The 23,599-nt window shown below is 33.6% G+C and overlaps 2 protein-coding genes across 2 annotated transcripts; one reads left to right on the top strand and one right to left on the bottom strand.

Moving 5' to 3' along the window:
• Window positions 1–62: 62 nt before the first annotated feature.
• p2rx2 (purinergic receptor P2X, ligand-gated ion channel, 2) lies at window positions 63–5,547 on the bottom strand. Its single transcript, XM_051894934.1, has 12 exons — window positions 5,408–5,547; window positions 4,747–4,882; window positions 4,464–4,535; window positions 4,272–4,347; window positions 3,507–3,603; window positions 3,349–3,429; window positions 2,414–2,552; window positions 2,186–2,316; window positions 1,770–1,860; window positions 1,619–1,684; window positions 1,301–1,378; window positions 63–233 (listed from the first exon to the last, which is right to left on the bottom strand). The coding sequence occupies exons 1-12, from the start codon at window positions 5,545–5,547 to the stop codon at window positions 138–140; spliced, it is 1,203 nt and encodes a 400-aa protein (XP_051750894.1). The 3' UTR covers window positions 63–137.
• A 2,691-nt stretch (window positions 5,548–8,238) lies between these two features.
• Window positions 8,239–22,254, top strand: pes (pescadillo). Its single transcript, XM_051894996.1, has 15 exons — window positions 8,239–8,409; window positions 8,753–8,832; window positions 10,176–10,329; window positions 13,292–13,401; window positions 13,890–14,061; window positions 14,182–14,271; window positions 15,272–15,388; window positions 15,510–15,587; window positions 15,689–15,778; window positions 17,913–18,043; window positions 19,198–19,323; window positions 19,414–19,598; window positions 19,694–19,836; window positions 21,388–21,555; window positions 21,906–22,254. The coding sequence occupies exons 1-15, from the start codon at window positions 8,386–8,388 to the stop codon at window positions 21,984–21,986; spliced, it is 1,749 nt and encodes a 582-aa protein (XP_051750956.1). The 5' UTR covers window positions 8,239–8,385; the 3' UTR covers window positions 21,987–22,254.
• The last annotated feature ends 1,345 nt before the right edge of the window (window positions 22,255–23,599 follow it).

The following is a 23,599-nucleotide window of genomic DNA, read 5'->3' as shown; positions in this document are numbered from 1 at the left end:
GCATTTTGTGCTGTTTTCCACACTTATTTTCCTCAGACAGGAAAATATCCAGTCCTTTATGTAAAAAATACTGTACTACACTCTATATTAGGCATGGTATGCCATCACTGGAGTGGTTTTGGTGGCGGAAGGATGCTTTACAATGGCACGCCATCTGAGAGGTCAGAGTGGGTGGAGCCATAGCTTGTAAGAGTGAGGTCTGTTGTCACTGGCCGGCTGGATTGCTTGGAGACCTGATTAAACAAAATAGAAACAAATTTTGATTAACCTATTCAAGAAATAGAAAATACAAATTCCGTCCTCATTTATTGACCATCATGTTCCAAACTGGATGACTTTCTTTTTTATACATTATTTTCTGTGAAATATTTCTGTTTTGTGCTCAATGGAAAAAAGTCATACTGGTTTGGAATGGCATGAAGGTGTTTAAATGATAATTAAAGAACATAATAAAAATGCTGCTGATACATGTATAAACTGATTTGCAAAACTCTTATAAATATCTCGTATTTGTCATATTAGAAACATTCTAAGGAAGTTTGTTTCCGCCTCTAAATAAAAAAGATAATTGCGACTTTCTCAAAAGTCTGACTTTTTTCTTAGAATTGCAAGATATAAACTCACAATTGTGAGAAAAAAAGTCAGAATAACGAGATATAAACTCGCAATTGCGAGAAAACTCACAATTGCAAGGAAAAAAGTCAGAATTACAAGATATAAACTCGCAATTGTGAGAAAAGTCAGAAATACGAGATATAAACTCGGAATTGCAAGAAAAAGTCAATTACAGGATATAAACTTGCATTTGTGAGAAAAGTCAGAATTACGAGATAAAAACTCGCAATTGTGAGAAAAGCCCAAATTACGAGATATAAACTTGTAATTGTGAGAAAAGCCCAAATTACGAGATTTAAACTCGCAATGCAAGAAAAAAGTCAAAATTGCGAGATATAAATTCACAATTGCAAAAAAAAAAAAGGCAGAATTGCAATATAAACTCGCAAATGTGAGTATTGTGAGATAAAAAGTCGTAATTATCTTTTACATTTTTTTTTTATTCCCAACATAACATACCATAACACACACATAAAATATATATATTTTTTAAAGTTGTAAATAAAAAAAGATTACTGGAGTGTTTTACAAGAGAATACTATTTCAGTCAATACTATTTAAATCAATGTGCTACTCTTTGTAATCATTTGTGAAATTTACTAGCATTTCTGAGTGAAAATTGTTTCAAAGTAAATCCTACACCAATTTTTTTTCAGTGAAATCTTCTTCATCCTGTTTGACTTACATCATCAAACTTCATATCACTGAAGACTTCATTCTTATCGATAAACGTCAGCATTATCCAGTCACAGATGATTGAGCACTAGGCGAGAGAAAATGAGACATTTCTTAAGATTAAGCAAACTCTGATTCTAAATGACAACAAGCTGTATATGTCCGTCAGTGCCCCTTTCCATCAGGGTTACTCCAGATCAAGCACTGTGAGTGAAACCTGAGAATCATTCCCATAATGCAATTTGCAAAGTGTTTATGTCTGCTGTCACTGTCATTATCTCAAACTTTTTAACCCAATGTTTTTAATATGCATTCAGCAAAAACGTACAATTCCTACTGACGTCATGGCCGTGACAGTGTTGATGATGGTCGGAATCAGACTGAATCTTCCTGCCTGAAAGGAAATACCGTTTCAATATAAGGCATATGTGCAATCAGCATGTCAGACAGGCACTAATGTACTTCCTGTATGGTCTCACATGTCCATGAACAATGACATCCAGGCGAATCCCATAGGCTTTAATGAGTGTTCTGTACTCCACACCATCCTTATGGTAATATTTTGCAAACCTGAAAAGTAAAAAAATATTTTAAGAGATGGAATTATTCAGCAGCAAAGACATTGGTTAATAAAACAAGATTAAATACATAAAAAGTATATTTGTTTAATTTATATATATTTAATTATTGCAGGTTTGTGCAATATTCTGCAATTGCATTTCACTGTTTTTATTCATTTTAAGGAATACTGACTCTGTGCGAGTGAGATGAGTGAATGCTCATAGTGTAGAACTACAGCAACCATCATGTTTACACGGCGCACACAACATATTTTAAATGACAATCAATTACGGAAGTTCCTGTTGATTGTACTACCAGTTAATAGTAGCCATACCTGTAGTAGTATCCTGAGCTGGGCAGGTTTTTTCTCATGTCCAGCCTTCTGAATGAATATGTTGGAATGCACTTAGAGGGATCGACATCAAAATCACACTTCCAGTTAATGAACACGCCAATTATTCCACCCTAAACACATTAACACATATATTAAACTGACAAATAAAAAGGTTACTGTTGCAGAAAAACAATTGGTATACTGTTTGACAATAGACCGTGTACATACCGTTCTGCAAAGTTCACTGAATTTCTCTCTGGCCTGCGCTGCGATAAAGCCCAAGCTGAACACTGGACAATAAGGGTTGGTCTGTGGGTGATAATGGCACCGTAACAACTTCTTTGGCTTGTTTGGTTTGATATTGCCCCTACAAACCATAGGCAATTTTTAAAAGATTTTTAAGATCAAGTATAAAACAAATTAATTGTGTAAGTGCCCAAACTTTTGATTGATGGTGTACTGTATATAAGAAATTTCTAAAGTGTTACTATAGAGTGCTGCAGGGATTTTTTGTTTTTTTGGTAGGTCAAAATCTATAAGCGTATTAGCATTTTAGAACTTCTCCAAAATAAAAAATACATCAGTAAAACCCCCTGTGATTTTTTTTTTTAAAGCTTTTACTTGTATTAAAAAATGCGATTGCTAACAAATGGCTAAATGGGACAACAAAGGGTTGTCGGGATATTAAACATAATCACACCGAACAGAAAAACTCATCAACTCACTAGTCTCATTGTGCTTATACTCGTACTCTTGCAAACTATTCAAACTATATTAGGGAAATTGTACTTTAAAGAGTTGTCTGAAGCTTTGACATTGAAGTCATGTGACCACGGTGTAGTTCTGTAGCCTACATTTAGCTTTTTACTTTTGGAAATTGTTTTTAGACTTCAAAATATTCATTTGTGAATATTATCCAATGAACATGTGTATGAATCATTGACTTTTGCTGGTCACAGAGCTTATTTCCTGCAATAATCCAAAAGCCAATGGAAAAATCCTATTGGGTTTTCATTGAGGGAACCAGTGTGATGCTAATTTACGAGTTGGCCTACAAAAATATGCCACTTTTTATGCATTTTTGATCACACAAAATTCACACGATGCTGCCATTGGTTAAACATCCTCTGATTTATGAAATATTCTGAAACTCATAAACGTACCTCAGAACTTTAAACTTTGGGAAATGGATGGCATTCTTTATAAACACTGTGAAATTAATGGCCTGTTCCAAAGCTGGTTCCCTGTGGGGGACAGAAAAGGCATTTTAGTGCATTTCTCTGCTTGATTTTTCACATACCAATAAACTAAAGCGCAATACCTGACAACAGCATATTCCTCAATGGGACACCAGGTTTTGATCTCACAGGTCTTGAATGTGTAGTTGTAGTACGGTATACACCGTCCTGTTCTTTGACCTACTCAAAAACAAGTTCACATGTTGATATAAGTCATATTCAAACTATTCTGGGACTTGCTGAAATGATTTTGATATTCATATTTATACAGTGGGCCATCAGCTGAAAATCTTTTTTTCATTAATGTTTTTAGTTCATTTGTTTTGGATTTAAATAAACAATAATAATTTGTGCTGCAGTCATTAAAGCAAATTCTGACATTCATATTCATTTTTAACTCCAAGGTTTCATTTTTTTGCATATTAAATCAGAAGAAGTTTGTAAAATGGAAGTTGTGATAGTCTTTTCTTCCCTATTGTGATGACTGCAACATATATACGAGTGTAACTGCTTCTCAAACATGAAAAAATGTAGGGTTGGACTTGATTTTGTCCATCGGGAATTGATTGGATAGTTGTGGTTTGCTATTGGTGAATCTCATGTGAGTGACAGGTTGTCTCGCCCTCATGCTAGTAAGAAATGTCGCTGCACAAGGCAAGTTATTTTGATTAATGATTACGAGGACATATGAATAAAAAAAAATAATGATGTGCACGGATAATTCATTTATAATAAATACTGGAATATTCCATAGAAAAAAAAATTGTCCATTTTGATTTCATGGTGACTTTAAACTAGTCTCAGACTTTTGGACCCTACTGTATGTATGTATGCATTATAAACCCCACCATGACCATCAAAGTCAATTTCCCCTTGAGTGCAGTCAGAATCTTTTGTGCAGTTGGCATTGGCAACACTGTAATGCTGAAAAAGCACAGAAGAAAAAAGTTGTTTTAAAAATGCTGTTTGACTCGGATCAAGAATTCCAACCAAAACATAAATACTCTGTATTAATATTACTGTTTAGGTTTTGCACTCACCTCAGCACATGTGCCCTGCGTCTGATCATGCGTCACTTCTCTTCTAAGAATAGTACTGATGACATCACCACCCTGTGCATGAAGGAATTCTGGGTTTCTAATCAATTTACAATCAATTAATAGTAATGCTGACCAAGTTACAGTATATGTTATGATCTAGCAGAGAAAATGTTTTACAATATCTAAAGTAATAAAGGATATCTGGTCTGCCCAGGAAACTTTTTTCAAGTTAATTAAGGACAATGTGATTTATGTACAGTTTATTTGTTGTGTGGTCCCTCACCTCAGATGGTCTGACATATTCTGTAGTGTCCTGAACGATGTCTCCCAGCATGGCCACACCTCTCATCTCAGTGTACACCGAGCTCTCTGGACGCGTCTCAGTCTCCTGATATGCTTTCTGACTGATAAATACATACCTGCATGCATAAAAGATAACATAAATACATCCATTATCTGCAAAACACACCTTCATGGGTATAACAGAAGAAAATCTGTATATATGGATCAACATTAAAAGAGATTAAATATATTCAAAGATATAAATGAAAATGCAAAAACCAAAACTATGAATTTACAGCCAAATTATTCTGTAAATCAGATATGAATAACCATAAAAACATGGTGTCATAATTCGATTTTACATTTCACAATATTTATATCAGGATACATTAATCTCTGCATCACTTTTTTTATTGCTATTGACATTTTTATTGCATTTCTTCAAGATGCAGAACTACTCCTTCGGTCCTTAGATTTAGCCTTAGATTTCTTTGGGTTTATACTACAGTTAATGAAATTACTCTAATTTCCGTGATGTTGTTCTGCAGTAGTCTATCTCAGAGACAAATATGATGAAGATCATATTTATGACCAATTAAAAGAATCAATTTTGTGAACGTTATTTTTAGTAAAAAGACAGACAGTGGAAAGTAAATTCTTACCAGATGAAATATGTGATCACCAGTAACTGCACGGCTCTGTATATAACTCCTAGTTTTTTGTCCTTCACCACCATTACTTTCGGAGTCTCATAGTCCCAAAAACCCAGGAAAAAGTCTTTGAAGAATTCTAGACAACCCATTTTTATACAATTCCTTACTCGTTCCTGCAAAATGAATGTCTTAATCTCCACCACTGAACTGATGCTGTATGGTGTACACTTCTGTACTACAGCTCTCTCTCTCTCTCTCTCTCTCTCACACACCCCTGAAATGGCACACTTGTCCTTTTTTTTCTCTGGTTCTTAATCATATTGTTTATGTTGCACTGAGTAATTAATCTTTAATTAATCTGGTCCATTTTTTAACTATGCAGTTAGAAACAAATGTTCATTATTATAAAGTGTATTATTTTATTGAAATATTTGGCTATTATTTTATTGAATTCAGATTTGGCTAAGTTTACTAAAGCTTATAGAACAGCAACAAACTTGATAAGGTACAATGTATCTTTGTTGCATAAGTATTTATAAATGTAATGATAGATGATAGATAGATAGATAGATAGATAGATAGATAGATAGATAGATAATCTATATTATAAAAAATACTAGCCTACATTTGATCGCATAGGCTATATTTTATGTTATATGTAGCCTATTGTTACTTTTTATCTATCTATGCCTTAGATACACAAAAATATAAGATATATTGGGTATTTATATTAACATAATAAACACATTATATATAGTTTATTACACAGACATACGTGTTCTTTTTTTTTATTGAAACAACAGTAGGGGAATACAAAGACATTTGAATATATAAAACAATTAAATCAAAATTCTGTATCTTATATCACAAAACAGTCACGTTTCTATTACATTAAGTATCCTTTTCAACAGCTTAGATGTTTTAACAGCTTTTCGATTGTTCTGTATTGATGTTAGAGAGTCATAAAAAATCTTCAAATCAGTGGAAAATAGTCTACCATTTGGTACAGTCAATATACATTTTGCTTTATGTATATGATATTTCCCTAGTAGTATAAGAAGTTTAATTATATTATCCAATTCCATTAAACCAGTATCACAATCCATAAACAAGACCATTACATCAGTTATAGTGACAAACTTGTAAAACAAGTCAAAAAGAAACAGAAACTTGGGACCAAAATAATTTGGTATAATTACAACTGAAGAATAAGTGTACAATTGTTTTTGTTTCTTCATTACAAAAACTACATAATGGCGAAAACCCTCCTTTAAATTTACTAATAAAATTGTTACATGGATAGTATCTGTTTATTATTTTAAAGTGAGTTTCTTTGACTTTATTAGGAATTACAAATTTATTTATATCTGACCACAAATTCTGAAAAACAAGGGAGTGATAATCCTGTTTCCACTTCACCATTGCCTTAGGTGAAACACTTTTTTCTCTGGTTAATATTCTTCTAATATACATATTATTAAATTTTTTATCCCTAATGGAAAGGCCCTCAACAGTCAGAGCAGGAAGAGAACCAATTATAGGATTATACATCTTTTCGTTTTTTATAAGATAAAGTAGTTTCGAAGAGATACAATGAATGAGTTTTAAATATTCTTTAAAAGATACATTTGTCCCAAGATAATTAATAAAATCAGTATAATTATATAAGTCACCTGACTGATTTATCAAGTCTGTAACAAAAATTAACCCTTTGTTAAACCAATCATTCCAAAAGATGGTTTTGTTTTTGAATAATATATATTGATTATTCCAAATTACACAGGAATGGGGAGAGAAATTATGTTTGTAGACTAATTTCCAGGCATTAAAAGCTTGTTTGTGAAAATTAGACAACTTAATTGGGAGTTTAGTACATTTAAAATCACAGGCAAGTAAAAAATCAAGACCACCACATTCTTTAAAAATTTGATTGGGAATAAAGAACCATGGAAGGTTATTTTGACAAAGACAGTGCTTGATCCAATTAATTTTAAATACATTATTGATAGTGTCGAAATCTAAAGCATTAAGTCCTCCTTCTGATACACTTCTGATTATGGTTTTCCTTTTAATATACTGTCTTGCTCTCCAGATAAATTTAAATAAAATTTTATCAACTGCAGCACACATTTTAGAATCTACATAAAGAGACAATGCAGGATATACAAGTCTGGAGATCCCTTCAGCCTTGGAAATCAATACACGACCTTGGATAGATAAATTTCTTTGGAGCCAACAGTTAAAAATATTTCTTGTTTTTTGTAATCTTTGCGAAAAATTCTCTGTGATTCTCTCTGAGGCTGATTTACTAATTACAATACCCAAGTATCTAACTACCTGTTTAACCTGTATTCCAGATATACGTGAGTCTTCTAGTTGGTGTACAGCCATAATCTCACTTTTAGACTGATTCACAGACAGACCTGAGGCATCAGAGAACAGTTTGAGTGCCTCTAGAATAACAGGGACCTGATTTTTGTTTTTCAAAAATAAACAAGTGTCATCAGCAAGTTGACTAATAGTTAAAGTGAAATCTCCTATCGCAATACCTCTAACTTGGGAGCAATGCAGAGTGTAAAGATTTAATGTTTCAGCTGCTAATAAAAATAAAAACGGGGAAATAGGGCATCCCTGTCTAATGCCTCTTCGGATAACAAAACGAGAAGACGTACCACCGGATAAAGAAACACTACTTGAGATATTATTATAGAATGTGTGCATCATATTTGTAAAGGTTGGGCCAAAACCAAAGTGACTAAGGGCCAGACATACGTGTTCTATCACTACACGACACGTTCATGCATTTCTATGCAGGCATTCCTGCGGGCGCCCCCAATTCAAGGGTCCTACTGTCTCGGCTCACTGACGTCACGCAAAACACGTGTGTTCGGAAGAAGCACGTTAGTATCTGATCTGGGATTTATTTGCAGTTTTATTGCAGTAGTTTTAATTTTAGGTTTTGTCGAGTGAAAATACCATCCGCTGTAATGGGCGGATTACAAAAGAAAAAGGTAAGACTGCTATTCAGACCAAAACTGTCGGTAAACAAAACATGATGGGTTGATGAGCGCAGGGCCCTGCAGACTTGTGTGCTTTAAACACATTGCTGGATACTTCTAACATTTTATATATGCATATATGTATAATAAAGGTATGTATAAAGATCTACAGCATAATTGTGACTTGAATTTTCTAACTTCAATGTCCTTTAACAGCTGTTTGCAGCTTTGCTTGAAGGGTTCTTAAGCCTAAATCATCTTAAGATCTGACAGTGTGAAAAATAAGTCTTGTTACTTATTACTATACTCACGTTATGTCAGAGCACTTGCTAACCTGTCATTTCTTCTTGTGTAGTATGAGAGCGGATCAGCCACTAACTACATCACCAGGAATAAAGCCCGCAAGAAGCTGAGTCTGAGTCTGGCTGATTTCAGGTTAGTTTGTAAAAACAAAGCTTTAGCTTGAACGAAATCTTCTATCCTGATGTTTTGGTTATTTTACATTCCTCATATATTATATAGTAGTATAGTGCATATAGAATATCACATATTTTATTCACTGTTATGTACGTATTAATTGCCATGTATGTCTGTGGTTTTCAACTGCTTTTTAAATAGTTTCTAACAAATGACAGCTAAATCTGTGCTGCCATACTTTAGAGTTTGATTGGACGTGACCTTTGACATAAGCATTAAAGGGTATTTAAAAGTTACTTTAAAAAAATAATAAGCTTTTTTTTTTTTTTTTGCTATCCTCTCAACTATGTACACTTTTACAAAAAATAAGTTAACTTTACATTAAGTATACTTAAAGTTAAAGTTTTAAGTATACTTTATGTAGTGAGTATACTAATATAAGTGTACTAGTTTAGTTCTATGTGGGACTGAATTGGCCCACTTTTTAGTGTATAAAATACACTTTTCAGTGTAACAGTAGTTACACAACTAGTTTACAACTGTTTTTTCGCTTGTACTGCAACTACAAGTGAACTTATAAGTACAGCATACTGATAGTTTACTAGTTACATACTTGTAGCACAATTTTTAGTTTATGAAAGTGCACTTTGAAGTATATTCTTAGTAAACTACTGGTTTAGTAGTTTTATTCTGCAACTATACTTGTAAGTAAACTTAACATCATACTTGTAGTTTACTATTTATATATCATTTTTGTACTTTAAGTATAGGTTTACTACTATGTTCCTATTTAGGTACTAATTTTTTTACTTTAAATATACCTTTAACTGTACTTCAAGTAAATTCCTATGTACACTACTAGTGGACTACACAGAAATTCACATAACAGATTTGTTCCTAATTCTGAGTTTCTTTATAAATCAATATTTTATTTATAAGACAGTATGTAAAACTCTGTGAAAAAAAGTATTTAATTGGCTACTCAATCAAAAGATTAGTATACTTGCTTAATTATACTTATAAGTATATCTCGATCAAAATATTGAGTACAAGTATGGGCCAAATATACTTAGACCTTTTTTTTAGTGTAAGTGAGTATACTTAAGTGTAATTTTAAGTATATTTCTGAGAAATACATAAAAAATTGACTGAAAATATACTTTCTTATTTTTAGTCTAAAAGAAGTATATTAATTATTAGTTATTAGTTGCGCATTATCATTACTTAAGTATTTCTTCCCTGGTGTTGTTCGTGAACCACCAGTTAAGAACCACAGATGTATGTTCTGTAACCTGCTTTGTTTCATATTTATGCATTTAATAAAATTCATTGTGAATTGATACATGCATCTCATTTTATAGGCGATTATGTATATTGAAAGGAATCTATCCCCATGAGCCCAAACACAAAAAGAAGGTCAACAAGGGCTCGACAGCCCCTAGAACCTTCTACCTGCTGAAAGACATCCGCTTCCTCCTGCATGAGCCCATCGTTGGCAAGTTCAGAGAGTACAAGGTAAGAACTGTGGTAAAGCTAAATGTTCTGTTTCCAGCAGCTTCCTCTAATCCTTATCATTTTGATCACTTTTTCATGTTCTAGCCTTGAATTACTTTAAATTTTTAATGAAATATCGATGTCAATGTGCCAAACGATGACATATGCCAAAAAATAGGAGGATGGTCAGCTGTGGCAAACTCTAACAGGAGCAGTGGAAAGTGTGAGAGAGAAACAAGGCTCAAAATTGCGACAATTTTAGTCGCATATGCTCCCTAAATTTAACGTGTGCGATCTCAAAATATATTTGGGAGCATTTGTGCGAGTGCAAATAATTGTTGAGGTGCGACCTGTTTTCATTTCTCTACAAAATGTTCGCTAATTACTGCACAGAATGTGCCTGCTGTGAGCTGATACAGTAACCGGTCTCACACAACCAATTAAACTTCATCTTTACATTCTTAAATGTAAAGCAGACTTTAGGTTGGTTAATATTTGCCGTCAATCACTCCCTTCACTGCGCTTCGTTGTCACTTGGCAGGGAGCTAGCGAGCAAAATATAAAGAGCTGAAGAGAGATGATGAAAAGAACACTGTTACACACGGCTCAACATTAACACTTGAGTTGTTATATTTTAAAACATGATGCAGTTAAGCAACATTACACGACCAAGAGTAGAGTTTTCCTGAATAAAACCATCACGACTGAAAATGTGACACTGACAGTTCAATGAACTGTAAAAAGTAGTTAAAATTAAATCACTTACATTCTAGACGCAATAGTGGCTGTTTTTGTTCTGTTTCAGCAGTGAAAATAGTTCCAAACAAAGATTACAGCAGAACCATCGCACATTTCATGACAACACAATCGTGTTTTCTTTCATTACTGAATGATTCAGCATTTTGAACGAATCGGTTAAGTCAAAGAATCAATGACCCATTCATAACATCTGCGTCATTATTAAATGAATCATCCTTTTGAAAGAATTGTTTGAATGCATGACTCAATGACTCACTCATTAAGACAGTCACCTGCCGCCACCTACTGGCGGTTTAGTTTCATGTTTAAAAGTTTCATTCTTTCCAAAATTTCTTATTTGTATATTTTAAAAAATTAAAACAATCTCCTAACATTATTTAATGCAGTTGTAATTTTTCAGTGTAAATTATTTAATTTGACTGGTAACAGCTCTATAGTATCTTAGTATTTTAATTGAATTTATTGATCAAATTTAAGAATTTAAATTGAAAGATGAAGCATTTAATAAGATTAGGGGAAAAAGCCCTTTATAAAGGTAAAAAAAAATGCCCTCGGGGTAAGTACCACAAATATGCAGATTTAAATGTCAAAGCTGATTGAACACTGATGAGAATATTCAGAATAAATTATATTTACAACACAAAAATCCTATTTTTTTCCAGACAAGCAACTTTTTTTATTTGGACAAGCGAATGACAAGGCTTTTTAGTCGTGGTGCTCCTAACTTTTTGCTGGTGCTCCTAACTTTTTGAAGTTGGGAGCACCAGTGCTACCAAGTAAAAAAGTTAATTTCAAGCCCTGAGAAATGAATGTTTTTTTTTTTTTTTTTAAATAAAAAGATTTACTTTAAAGTTTCTTCTAATTACTTCAGTTATGTAATAACTACAATTTAGACTTTTTAGTCAGTGTTATTTTAGGGTGTGTTCACACTTTTAATTTGGTTCTTTTGGTCCGGACCAAAAAAAAGAAAATAATTAATTTAGTCCTGGTTCGCTTAACGTTCACACTGTCATTTTTAAGACTGAACCTAAAGATTAAACAAAAAACATATTTTGCAATGAAACTTACTGCACATCCAAAACAATGTTGTGTTCTGGGCTAAATGCACTCGTATGTACGTACATATGATTGCGTTTTGACTAGCTGAGACTGAGCTAGCATTCTTCTAGTCTTCGCATTATTTTTCACAAAGCATTATTTTGTTTTACTTCATCTATGATAGAGACATCCACTCTTGCATTGTGTGTTCGTGCATTTTGGGGGTGGAACAATGAAGGGAGGGGTGTGTTTGTTTGGGTTGATTTCAAATATAAAGAGTGTTTCACAGAAATCGCTTACTGCACCTTTTAATATTGAGTCATTTCCACTCAGCATTATTCTATTGTGTGTGTTCCTTTGATATATGACAGGCACATTGAAAGTAAGAACCCACTTTTTATCAGTTGTGACAACATTACAAAGAGTCAGAAATTACTGAGCAGCTGAGTTGCCTTTTAAAGCATGCTTTACAAAAACTTTTTTTTACTTTTCACACTCAGTCTGTTTTACTGTCTATGAAGAGACATCGCAGACAGTGTAAAAAAAATGTACTTTTTTTGCCACTTGAAAAATGAAAATAAAGGGTGAATGGGTGAGATTTTATTGGCCATAAATATTTTTTACTTTTCATGAAATTGTATTTTGCATCGTTTGTATTAAAAAATATATGCTTTTGGGCATTTTCGTATTTAAAAATATAAGCTTTTGGGCATTTTGGCCCCTATATTGAATTATTTAGCTGTTTGTTCTCACATATTTGCAGGAAACAGTGTCATTGTGTCACTCTAGCCAGCCTTTATACACTTGATTCAGTGGCTTAATGCAAGCAATATATCACATAGTTCCCACGTGAAATTCTGATGGAAAAATTATACAATTCTGATTTTTTTTTTTTTTTTTTTTTTTTTGTTTAAGTAGAAAATGTGCAAATTGCTTCGCCAACAGAGCCTGTCTAATGCATACAAGAGGCATCCGACATGCCTTAAAAACTGACACAAAAAATGTACCCAGTTGATTATTAATAAATCATCTGTGTTAAATTTTCATTCTTATGGCCAGTATGGCATTGAATTTCATTTGACCAGCTGATAAATATCAGTGCATCTCTAGTAGTAACTTATGCAGTATTATTTGCACAACCTCTGTGAGACAGTCTGTGAGCTCACTGTATATTCCTTGATTATAGATTTTTGTGCGGAAACTGCGGAAAGCATATGGCAAGGCTAATTGGAGCGGAGTGGAGAGACTGAAAGAGAACAAGCCTGCGTACAAACTGGACCACATCATCAAGGAGAGGTGAGAGTATATGCAGTGCTGTCTGTGGCCTGCAGAGGACACACTTCAACTCAGTAACAACTTCAGTAACAACATGCTGTGAAAGACGTTTCTGTGTGTCCAGACAGTGTTATGTGATAAGCACCTATTTGTGTCCAAACACTGTTGTGAGTCTGGGCAGAGTCTCTGTCCCTGTCCGCAAAACAGATCAGTTATGAGAAAGTCACTAGAATATGATACTTTAATTATCTTGGCTCGACTCACTGTCTGTCTCTTCATCCATCCATCCATCTGCCTTTGTTTACATCAGCAGGTTTTGGGTTTTGGATTTTGAATTTAGAATGTGTTCTAAGTCACCTATAAAATCTACCACTATATTTAGCTTCTTTATCTTAAATTTTGCTTTGTTTTGTTCAGCCGCCCCATTGACCAACTTTCTTCCTCTATTTTTCTATGAGTGATCTGTCATCTCCTTGTGTACGGTTTATAAAATAAGTTTGTTTTTCCAGATATCCCACGTTCATTGATGCTCTTCGAGATGTAGATGATGCCCTCTCTATGTGTTTCCTGTTCTCTACGTTCGCTCGCACGGGAAAATGCCACGTTCAGACAATTCAGCTGTGCCGGAGACTCAGCGTTGAGTGGATGAACTATATTATCTCCTCACGCTCCCTGAAAAAGGTATTGCATATCCAAAGAGTGAAAAGTGTGAATTTTAAAAATGAGTTTAAATGATTCATGAGTGTTACAGCGAGTGTATTATCAACCACTTCTCTGACTTTATGATTATTTTTCCTTCAGGTTTTTCTTTCCATAAAGGGCATTTACTACCAGGCAGAGGTCCTGGGGCAAACCATCACATGGATCATACCATATCAGTTTGCCCATAATGTGAGTATAAAATATATCTTGCACTCTTGAGGCTTGTTCAGTAAATAGTTTTTTTTTTTTTTTTTTTTTTTTTTTAACCCCCTATTTTACTGAAGTACCACACATAAAAAGCACTAGGAAAGCAGGTTTGATCCCAAATAGGGACAAACTGTGACATTAATATTTAGACAGAATAGTAAGATTATTTTTTATTAAATTGATACTTTTATTCAGCAAGGACACATATAAATTAAAAAATTCAAAAGTGAAGATAAAGACATTTATAATGTTACAAAAGATTTCAAACAAATGCTGTTCTTTTGGACTATATTTATCAAACAATTATCATGAAAAATGTATTACAGTTTTCACAAAAATATTAAGCAACAGCACAACTGTTTTCAACATTGATAATAATAATAAATGTTTTCTTGAGCAGCAAATCAGCATATTAGAATGTTTTTTGGAGGATCATGTGACACTGAAGACTGGATTAATGATGCTGAAAATTCAGCTTTTCATCGCAGGAATAAATTACATTTTTAAAATAGAAAACTGTTATTTTAAATTGTAAAAGTATTTAAAAATATTACTATTTTAACCATATTTTTGATCAAATACATGCAGTCTTGTTGAATATAGGAGACTTCTTTCAAAAAAAAAATCTTACTAAACCCAAACTTTTGAACAGTACTGTATGTTGTAACTGTTTGCAACGCACCAAGTTTGCATTTTTGGGTTGCACAAATGAGGTGTGAGAGGTGTAGGTGAAGGTTTTCAGACTTTATTTAATGGAAGAAATTTTTTGATTTGTATTATTGCTGTAATTATTTTTATTAAGGAATTGGAATTGGAAACATTGGTGTCTTCATCATATTGCTGTTGTTACCCATGTTAAAATCATTGATCATCTGGATCAGTGTTCTTAGTATGATGCAGTATTTTGGATGCTGAGGTCTTTCTATAGATTATTTTATGATGACTGTTTAATATTATATACTCCTGTCCCTGCTTTTCACAGCACCCTACAGATGTGGACTACAGAGTCATGGCCACATTTACCGAATTCTACACAACGCTGCTTGGCTTTGTCAACTTCCGTCTTTACCAGACTCTCAACCTTGTCTACCCACCCAAGGTATCACACACAGAACATGTGAATGTGCTTGCTTTAAATGCATTAATATTATGCAGTTGCAGAATTCCCAATCGTTCCAATTGTGAATTGAATCTGTTCGTTTTTTTCGGGTGCGTGTTAGCTTGATGGACAAGGAGAGATCAATCTCAAATCAGAGTTTGAAGAAGATTATGCCCTGGACTCAGAAAGCTATACTGAGGTACAAGACTTAATTCATTTTCTCTTTTCATAACAACAATATATTTTGTGCCAAATGTTACAGTGTGTTTAAAGACTTGCCCCCTTCAAATCTCCCTCCAGAAACTGTCAGCGTTGAGTGCCAGTCTGGCCCGTATGGTCCCAACAGTGGAGGAGGAGGAGACACAACTGGACCATTTCCCTACTGAAGGGGTGAGCGAGTGACAGCTGTCTTTATTGTTAGAGATGTCGTGGTGAGGACATTTTCCCACCGGCTAATAAACTTGCGACAACACCTGTGTTACCGATTACACCAGGGGTTTGTGGGGGTTATTGTATATGATTTGCCGCCGTCAGGGAGCCGCTATCGATATGCAGGGTATTGAAATCGCTATTGAATGCACGTTTTCACTTTCGTTTTTGAATTCGCAATGACACGTACTGTGTGTATAGGGGAGCGGTACTGACCGCACATTTTACAAGATAAGATATTTGTCAATAATGCTCAGGATCTGTTGCACTCCAAATCCTCTGCTATCGTCTTGTCAGTCATCTCTCCTCTCTTCACGTGATAAGTGAAGTGAAATCTGACTCCTGCTGCACTGTACTGCAACTCTTCAGCTCGTGCTGTATATGGAGCAGAGCAGATGCTTTCAGGTTTTGATTATAGCATCCGTTGTCCAACTGAACTAAATGGTTTTTATTTCTATAAAAAAGCAAAAGGGCAGTGAGGGTGGTGCTAAAGTGGGCGAGTATGATAACAGCAAGCCTATTTATTGTGAACGCCTACAGTGGCTTACAAAAATTATTTTGGCATAAAACACTGTTCGTAGTCATCCAATTTAAAATGGTGACTACAGAGTTTTTTTTACAAATGCGGCGTTCTCTCCATATTTACGATTCTTTGCAGCCTTTAGCCACTGCCTACATCGTGCTGGATCCTTCACTGGTGACCGAAAGCAACACCACTAAACGTTTACTCTTTGAATTCTTGCGACACCATTATGACTAAAAGTTTGCAAAGAATTATTTCCTACTCAACAAGGCTCTACTCTGGTCAAGTGTATCCATAGCAGTCTGGTGGGAGTGGCCTTGGACGGCAGCATGCCCAGTGCATTGTGGGTGTTGATGTCTTCCTACCTATTTAGCAAAAGTGAAGACAACAGCATTTTTTCTCTAGTCAGGTAGCACCGATTAAAGTTTTTTTTTTTTTTTTTTTGCCCTTTAAAGCCTGTATACTTACTAAAAAAAACTAAAATTAATTCGTTATTATTTGTAAAAATAAATAGAATTTATATTAATAACAAATGTTGTTATTTAGACATGGTAATTGAATTATTATTATTATTATTATTATTATTATTATTATTATTATTCTATTACCATGCCTAAATAACAATGGTTAAACATGGTAATATAATTTATAAAAAATATCATTAGAATTTATAATAATAATTATAAATATATAATTATAAATCATTATAAATTCTAATAATATTTTTATACATTATTATAAATTATAAATTATATTACCACATCCAAATAGCCACAGTTATTTTTTATTATTATTTATTATTATTATTATTATTATTATTATTATTATTACCATGGTTGTTTGGACATGGTAATACAATTAATAATAATAATATTATTATTATTATTATTATTAATAATAATAATAATAATAATAATAATAATGTATTTTCTTGTATATGAATATGGTAATCCTTTGGTACCGTAGTACTGTTTATATATCAAATTACCATGGTATTACAATCACAGTACAACAGTAGTTTTTTGTAGGGCTATAAAAACAATATAGGAAAAAATAGCAAATAAAATTGTTTGAGACAATTAAAACATGATTCAAAGTTTGTAAATGTAATAACTAATAAGTTATTTGTAGAGCACCTATAAAATGCAGCTCACAGGTCAGAATATAAAAAATTATTTGGCAGAGCTGTATTGTAGCAAACTCAAAGCTGTCAGATTCCTCTATGCTTGCTGAAGCACTTGTGATCTCTGTAATTAATGCAAATATATGACTCCACAATAACTTTCCACACTTCAAGTTCACTAAAAAAGTGTCACAAGACACTTGTTATTTAGTCACACATCATAAAACGTTAGCGAAGCATTTAACCCGTGGTTTGATTAATTGTTGTTTTGGACGGACCTCACATCCTCATGTTTCATGTTCACTGAGGGAGACTGTTACTATGGTTACACGGTGAAGGTGTTAAAAAAAACATTCTGATGAAACCAGCGTGACTGCAGGTGAACTTTGTCCTTATTATTTAATGCAGCTTTTATAGAGCTTTATTTATATATGCACTTTCAATTACAGGAGGACCTGGAGAAGATGGAGGTGAGAGAGAAGATGGAGCAGGAGCAGAACACACAGAAGAAGCTCTTCGAGGGCCTGAAGTTTTTCCTAAACAGAGAAGTTCCCAGGGAATCGCTGGCTTTTGTGATCAGGTGAAGGAGCGTGACACACCAGCTCAATTTTATCACACATCATTCTATCTATGGTGCTTTCCTTAAATAGGGGACAAATTGGTGTGCTGTTCTTTTTAAGGCACAAATCCCATGTTCTTTAGAGGTAAAACTATTAGAATTGTTTGATAATCTATGTTTTTACATAAAATCAACATGAAAATATTTGCATTTGTCCCATCTCTTTGGTTTTCACCTTCCCTACTGTATGCAGCAATACAAATCATGCTATGATGTCATAATTGTGACTGTTTAATTGATATTCAGTTCACTGTAGAATTATTCTTACTAATTATCTAATTTTAACAAATAACGTATGTTTAGCTGTTTCTCACACCCTGTTACTGCATAGATATTTCCTTTATTTAAAAAAATGCAACATTCTCTAATACTGTGGCATGCAGGAAGTGACATCATTTGTACAGCATGGTAGGAACACAAAGGAATAATTTAATTTTCTCAACTTGTACTCGTCAAGCTCAACTATTCAACCCTTTAATCAATGTTATTGTAATCAAATAAAGTTCTCATCAATATTTCTTTAAATTATTGAAAATATAATTGTATCAATAACTAGTAACTACACACAACCATTTGGTACCAAACTAGGATAATGTAGGCAATATTTTATTGTATATGTTGTGTGTGTGTGTGTGTATATATATATATATATATATATATATATATATAATTTTTTTTTTTTTTTTTTGCAATTTTAAAACCTTTTTTTGTAATGGGGGAAAAATATAAATGTTTTTATTTTTACACATTTTTTTTTTTTTTATTAGAAAAAAAATACAAAAATGAAACAAATTAGGTTTTAAAATTGCAAACCTTGTATAAAATAAATATAAAATAAAACCGCTCATAATATTTTGTTTGACCACCTGAGTGGAAAAAAACAACATTTTAAGTACTTCTCTTTTTTTAATGTTGGTTTGTTTTTACAAAAAGCCCAATTTGTGGAAAGTGCCATAAGTTTACAGTGTGATTGGTTTTACTCTGCAGTGATTTTCATACAAGTAACTGTTCATAGATGTGTGTTTTTCCCAGGCTACAGTTTGTGTATGTAGTTTTACTTTACCAAAAGTTACGTTTTTGTCGGTGTATAAGAAGCTTTGTCTTGCGCTGTGCAGGAGTTTCGGTGGACAGGTGTCCTGGGATAAATCACTGTGCATCGGCAGCACATATGATGCCACAGATGAAACGATCACACATCACATTGTGGACAGACCCAGCGTTGACAAACAGTATATCAACAGGTCCGATACCAACTCTCACTGATTGTATACATAATGTATATTAATGTATATTCTTGTACATATGTAATGACTTATGTACTGTATATACAGGTACTACATCCAGCCGCAGTGGGTGTATGACTCTGTCAACGCTAAGATTCTGTTACCCGTAGAGGAATACTTCCTGGGAGTTACACTGCCGCCCCATCTGTCACCGTTCGTGGAGGAGACTGAGGGAGATTATGTGCCTCCTGAGAAACTCAAGCTCATGGCCCTGCAGAGAGGAGAGAAGCCACGTGAGAGTTTTGCCATATTGTTTTGCATACTGATTTTGATATGATTATGTGTGAATGTTGAGTGATTGCTGACTTCAAAAATGGACCCTTCACAGAAATGGAAGATGATGAGGAGGAAGAGGAGGAGGAGGAAGAGGATGAAGATGATGATGAGGAAGATGATCAAAGTGAGGAAGAAGATGAGGCTGAGGATGAAGCAAATCTAGCTGAAATGGAGGAGAAGAGGTCTCGGGGAAAGGTAAGATTGGTTTAAGTTTGAAGTCAGTTTCGCTTTTTGACGCCATTGACGCAAAAATTACACTCAGTACAGTGAAATTATAAGTAACAACATTTATGAAGTCTACTGTATCATATTTGATCTCTGTTGCTCACAATCTACTACATGCCTTCTATCCTCTGATTGATAGTTTATTTTTTTTTTTGCAAGTAAAAGGCCTTTTAGTATAATTGTAAAAATGTCCACCTTGAGGTCTTGGTTAATGTGTCTTTTTAAAGTGAAATCTACTGATTTTTATAAAATAAACGTACAAATAACTTCTATTGTTAGTAATATTTCAAGATGAACATTTAATGGACTGAAGCTACTGAGGTTTACTTGATTATCCAACATCGTTTTTTTTTTATTCATGTTAAAATGTGAGTATCAAATATGATAGAGCTTTGATCATAAATCTAAGCATTTAAGGTAACACTTTACAATAAGGTTCATTAGTTAACTACATAGTTAACATGAACTAATAATGAACTGCACTTTTACAGCATTTATTAATCTTTGTTAACAAATGTATTGCTCATGGTTAGTTCATGTTAGTTAATACATTAACTAATGTTTAACTAATGAACCTTATTGTAAAGTTACTGCATTTAAATATCCTACTAAGACATATTATTGATATTTATTTCAACTGATATTTATATGCATTATGCAAGTAGTCTGCTTTACTGTTAGGAAGACTTTACCTATCAGAATTTCATTTTACCTTTTGAACATATAGTACATATCTGCAACTGCACCAAATTGAACATTTTTGGCTCAAGTTTGGGCCTCTGAATAATATTGAGGTCATACTATATGAGACACAAAAGCCTGATGTATCAAATATGATAATCAACAAAAAACACATGCAAACTTTTTTGTCCAAAGGTTTAATAAGCTTCCATTTCAAAACATTACATTTTTCTTTTGTATGTCAGGCTTTACAGGATTAAAAAACAAAAAAAAAACAAAAAAACAATTTGATTCTAAATATGGATCATTTTTGGGATGGAATCCTTTTTTAGTAGAGGTGTAAAGAGTACCTGAAAGCCATACTGAAGTAAAAGTACAGATAGCTCAAAGTAAATATGACTCCATTACAAGTTACAAGTCACCAATTCCAAAACAACTTGAGTAAAAGTCTTAAGGCCAAAGTATACTTCACTTTTTACGTGTATGCGAAGGTCAGCGCACCGCTGGATTTTTGTATCCTTGCATACACAGATGTAGTACTTGCAGCGCCCTGTAGATGGCAATATTGCTTCTTTTGTGGCAGAAATAAACTGCTGCAGAAAAAGTTTGGTGCCATGCAAAATATAATGTGTAATTGCTCATTGCAAATGTAGTGGAGTAAAGAGTACAAAATGTAGTCAAGTAAAGAGTAAAAGTTGCTAATATATTTACTCAAATAGTTTACACCTCTGTTTTTTAGTTTTGTTAATGAACCTTAAATTAACATTTTTTAGAGGAATATGTTAAATATTTATATTTTAAAAAAGTATACAAATTTGTCATGTGCTGGTTCTCCCTCAGAAATTGTCAGTAAAGGTGACTCCTGGTAAAGTCAAAGCAGAGAACCGTAAGCGAACTGCAGAGGAGGAGAAAGCAGAGGAGAAGAGGCTGGCCATCATGATGATGAAGAAGAGAGAGAAATATCTCTATGACAAGATCATGTTTGGCAAGAAGAGAAACGTCAGAGAGGTAAGCCTGTTTGGAAATAGATGTGTCAGGTACCATTTTATGCTCTTTTGTCAATTTAAAATAAAATTGTATAAAACCAGACCCATCTGACCGGAATAATGAGCTTCATGTTTCTTTGATTTTTTTTTTTTTTAAATTATTTTATGCTGTTAGATAAAAGTCTTTATGATGTTGAAAATGTGTGCTTTGGTTAATGGTTAAACGAGTAAAAGTAGTAGTAATTCAGAGCTGGCACAGTGGCTATTAAAGCCCTTTTAAAAGGTGCTTGACCTACATTTTGCTCATTATTTAAGCTCCAGTGACCTTGATCGACTTTATTGTTCATGAATCTAATGCGCACTTTCCAACAGGCTAACAAGCTAGCTGCTAAGAGGAAAGCCCATGATGACGCCAGCAAACCAGACAAGAAGAAGAAAAAGAAAAAGTGCTGAAGGACTGATTTTTATATGTATTATATTCTTGTGCCATTTTCCCCTCTGTTAAGAGACTTGGAGGAATGCTTCTTCTCTCGTTTCAGCTCGTTGCATCGTTTAATGGGGATTGCACATGATAATTGAATTCGGTGTCATTTTAGTTTTCACAAACTGGTTTTCAGTGACTACCGAGCTTTCATTCTGCATTTCTTGTCTGTCTTTGTGTATCAGGCCTAACTTTGTTTGACACATTTCTAATAAACAAAAGAAGATAGTTAATATCTTTTTTGTGTGCATGTTTCATGGGAAATTTTTAATGTACTAACTGGGATAAAGGTTTATAAAAAAAAATGAGAGAAAAAAACTGCAATAGTAGGCTGTCATTGAGTTACTGCATTGACTATTTCTTTTAATAGCCATGGCATAAGTTATGAAATGGTTATTTACTATCCTGTAGTATTATGAAATATAAGTTCAAAACTTTGGGGTTGGTGAGATTTAAAAAAAAAAAAAAAACTAATACTATAATCATTCATTCAAAAGTTTGGGGTCAGTGCAATTTTCTTTTTCTATCAAAAATCCTGAAAAAGTTTTCCATAAAAATGTTAAGCAGCAGCACATTTTTTTAAACCTTGTAATAAGAAATGTTACTTAAGCACTGAATCAGCATATAAGAATGATTTCTGAAGGATCATGTGACTGAAGACGGGAGTAATGATGCTGAACATTCAGCTTCAACATCACAAAAAAATAACCTTATTTTAACATGTATTTAAAACAAACAAACAAACAAAAACTTACCAACCTCAAACTTTTGAACAGTAGTGTAAGGTACTTGCAAATCGCAACAGATGGCTTGCATTTTTTGCATTTTGTTATCAGATTATATTTTTCAACACAAGTTAAATTTGCATTAGCTGACATTGTATTTTGCATTAAGGTGAGTGACCTCTTTGGGATCAAATTGTTTATGCATTAAAATGGGTTTTTTTTCTTTTTGCTCTTTTTGTGAATAAACCCTTTGTTTGACTTAATTGTTTAGTTTCTGGTATAAATAGGATTTGATTTGACCCAGGGGCAAACAAGTTTAGTATGTATTACAGGTTCCCGGGAGCACTCACATTGTCAAATTCCTGAGCTAAAAAACAAAACAACCAGTGACACTCCCTTCCCTAAGGACTCTACTATAAGACATCACAACATAAAGTGGCTTTCGACATGAGGGTTTTAGGCTCGCTGCTGCTGAAACGTTCTTCTGATTGTTCCCTGCGCATATTGCCGTTGAAGTCCTAGCAAGGCCCTCTGAGAATTTTTACTCATATCATATCACTGGGTTCAGAGTACCAGCCGTTAAACGCTGTAACCTTGTGGGAAGAAAGTGTGGCTCACTGGGGTGTGGAGAGTCACTCAGTCTATGAATGTAACCAAAGTCTTTGATGTAACTAAGCAAGAGGGAATATCCCTTAGCATTATCTCAAGTCATTATAAAAACACTTTACAATTTTTGCAATCAATCCTGCGTATTCAGATTTCGAGGTTTCACACTATACATTATTTGCGGTGTCGTTATTTTTTAATGGACGGACTCAGAGTCAGCATGTGACCTGTTTAAATAATGGCTTGTCTCGCTG

This window comes from Ctenopharyngodon idella, chromosome 5 (assembly GCF_019924925.1).
Source record: "Ctenopharyngodon idella isolate HZGC_01 chromosome 5, HZGC01, whole genome shotgun sequence".
Taxonomy (NCBI): Eukaryota; Metazoa; Chordata; class Actinopteri; order Cypriniformes; family Xenocyprididae; genus Ctenopharyngodon; species Ctenopharyngodon idella.
This window is presented reverse-complemented; position numbering and strand designations above follow the sequence as displayed.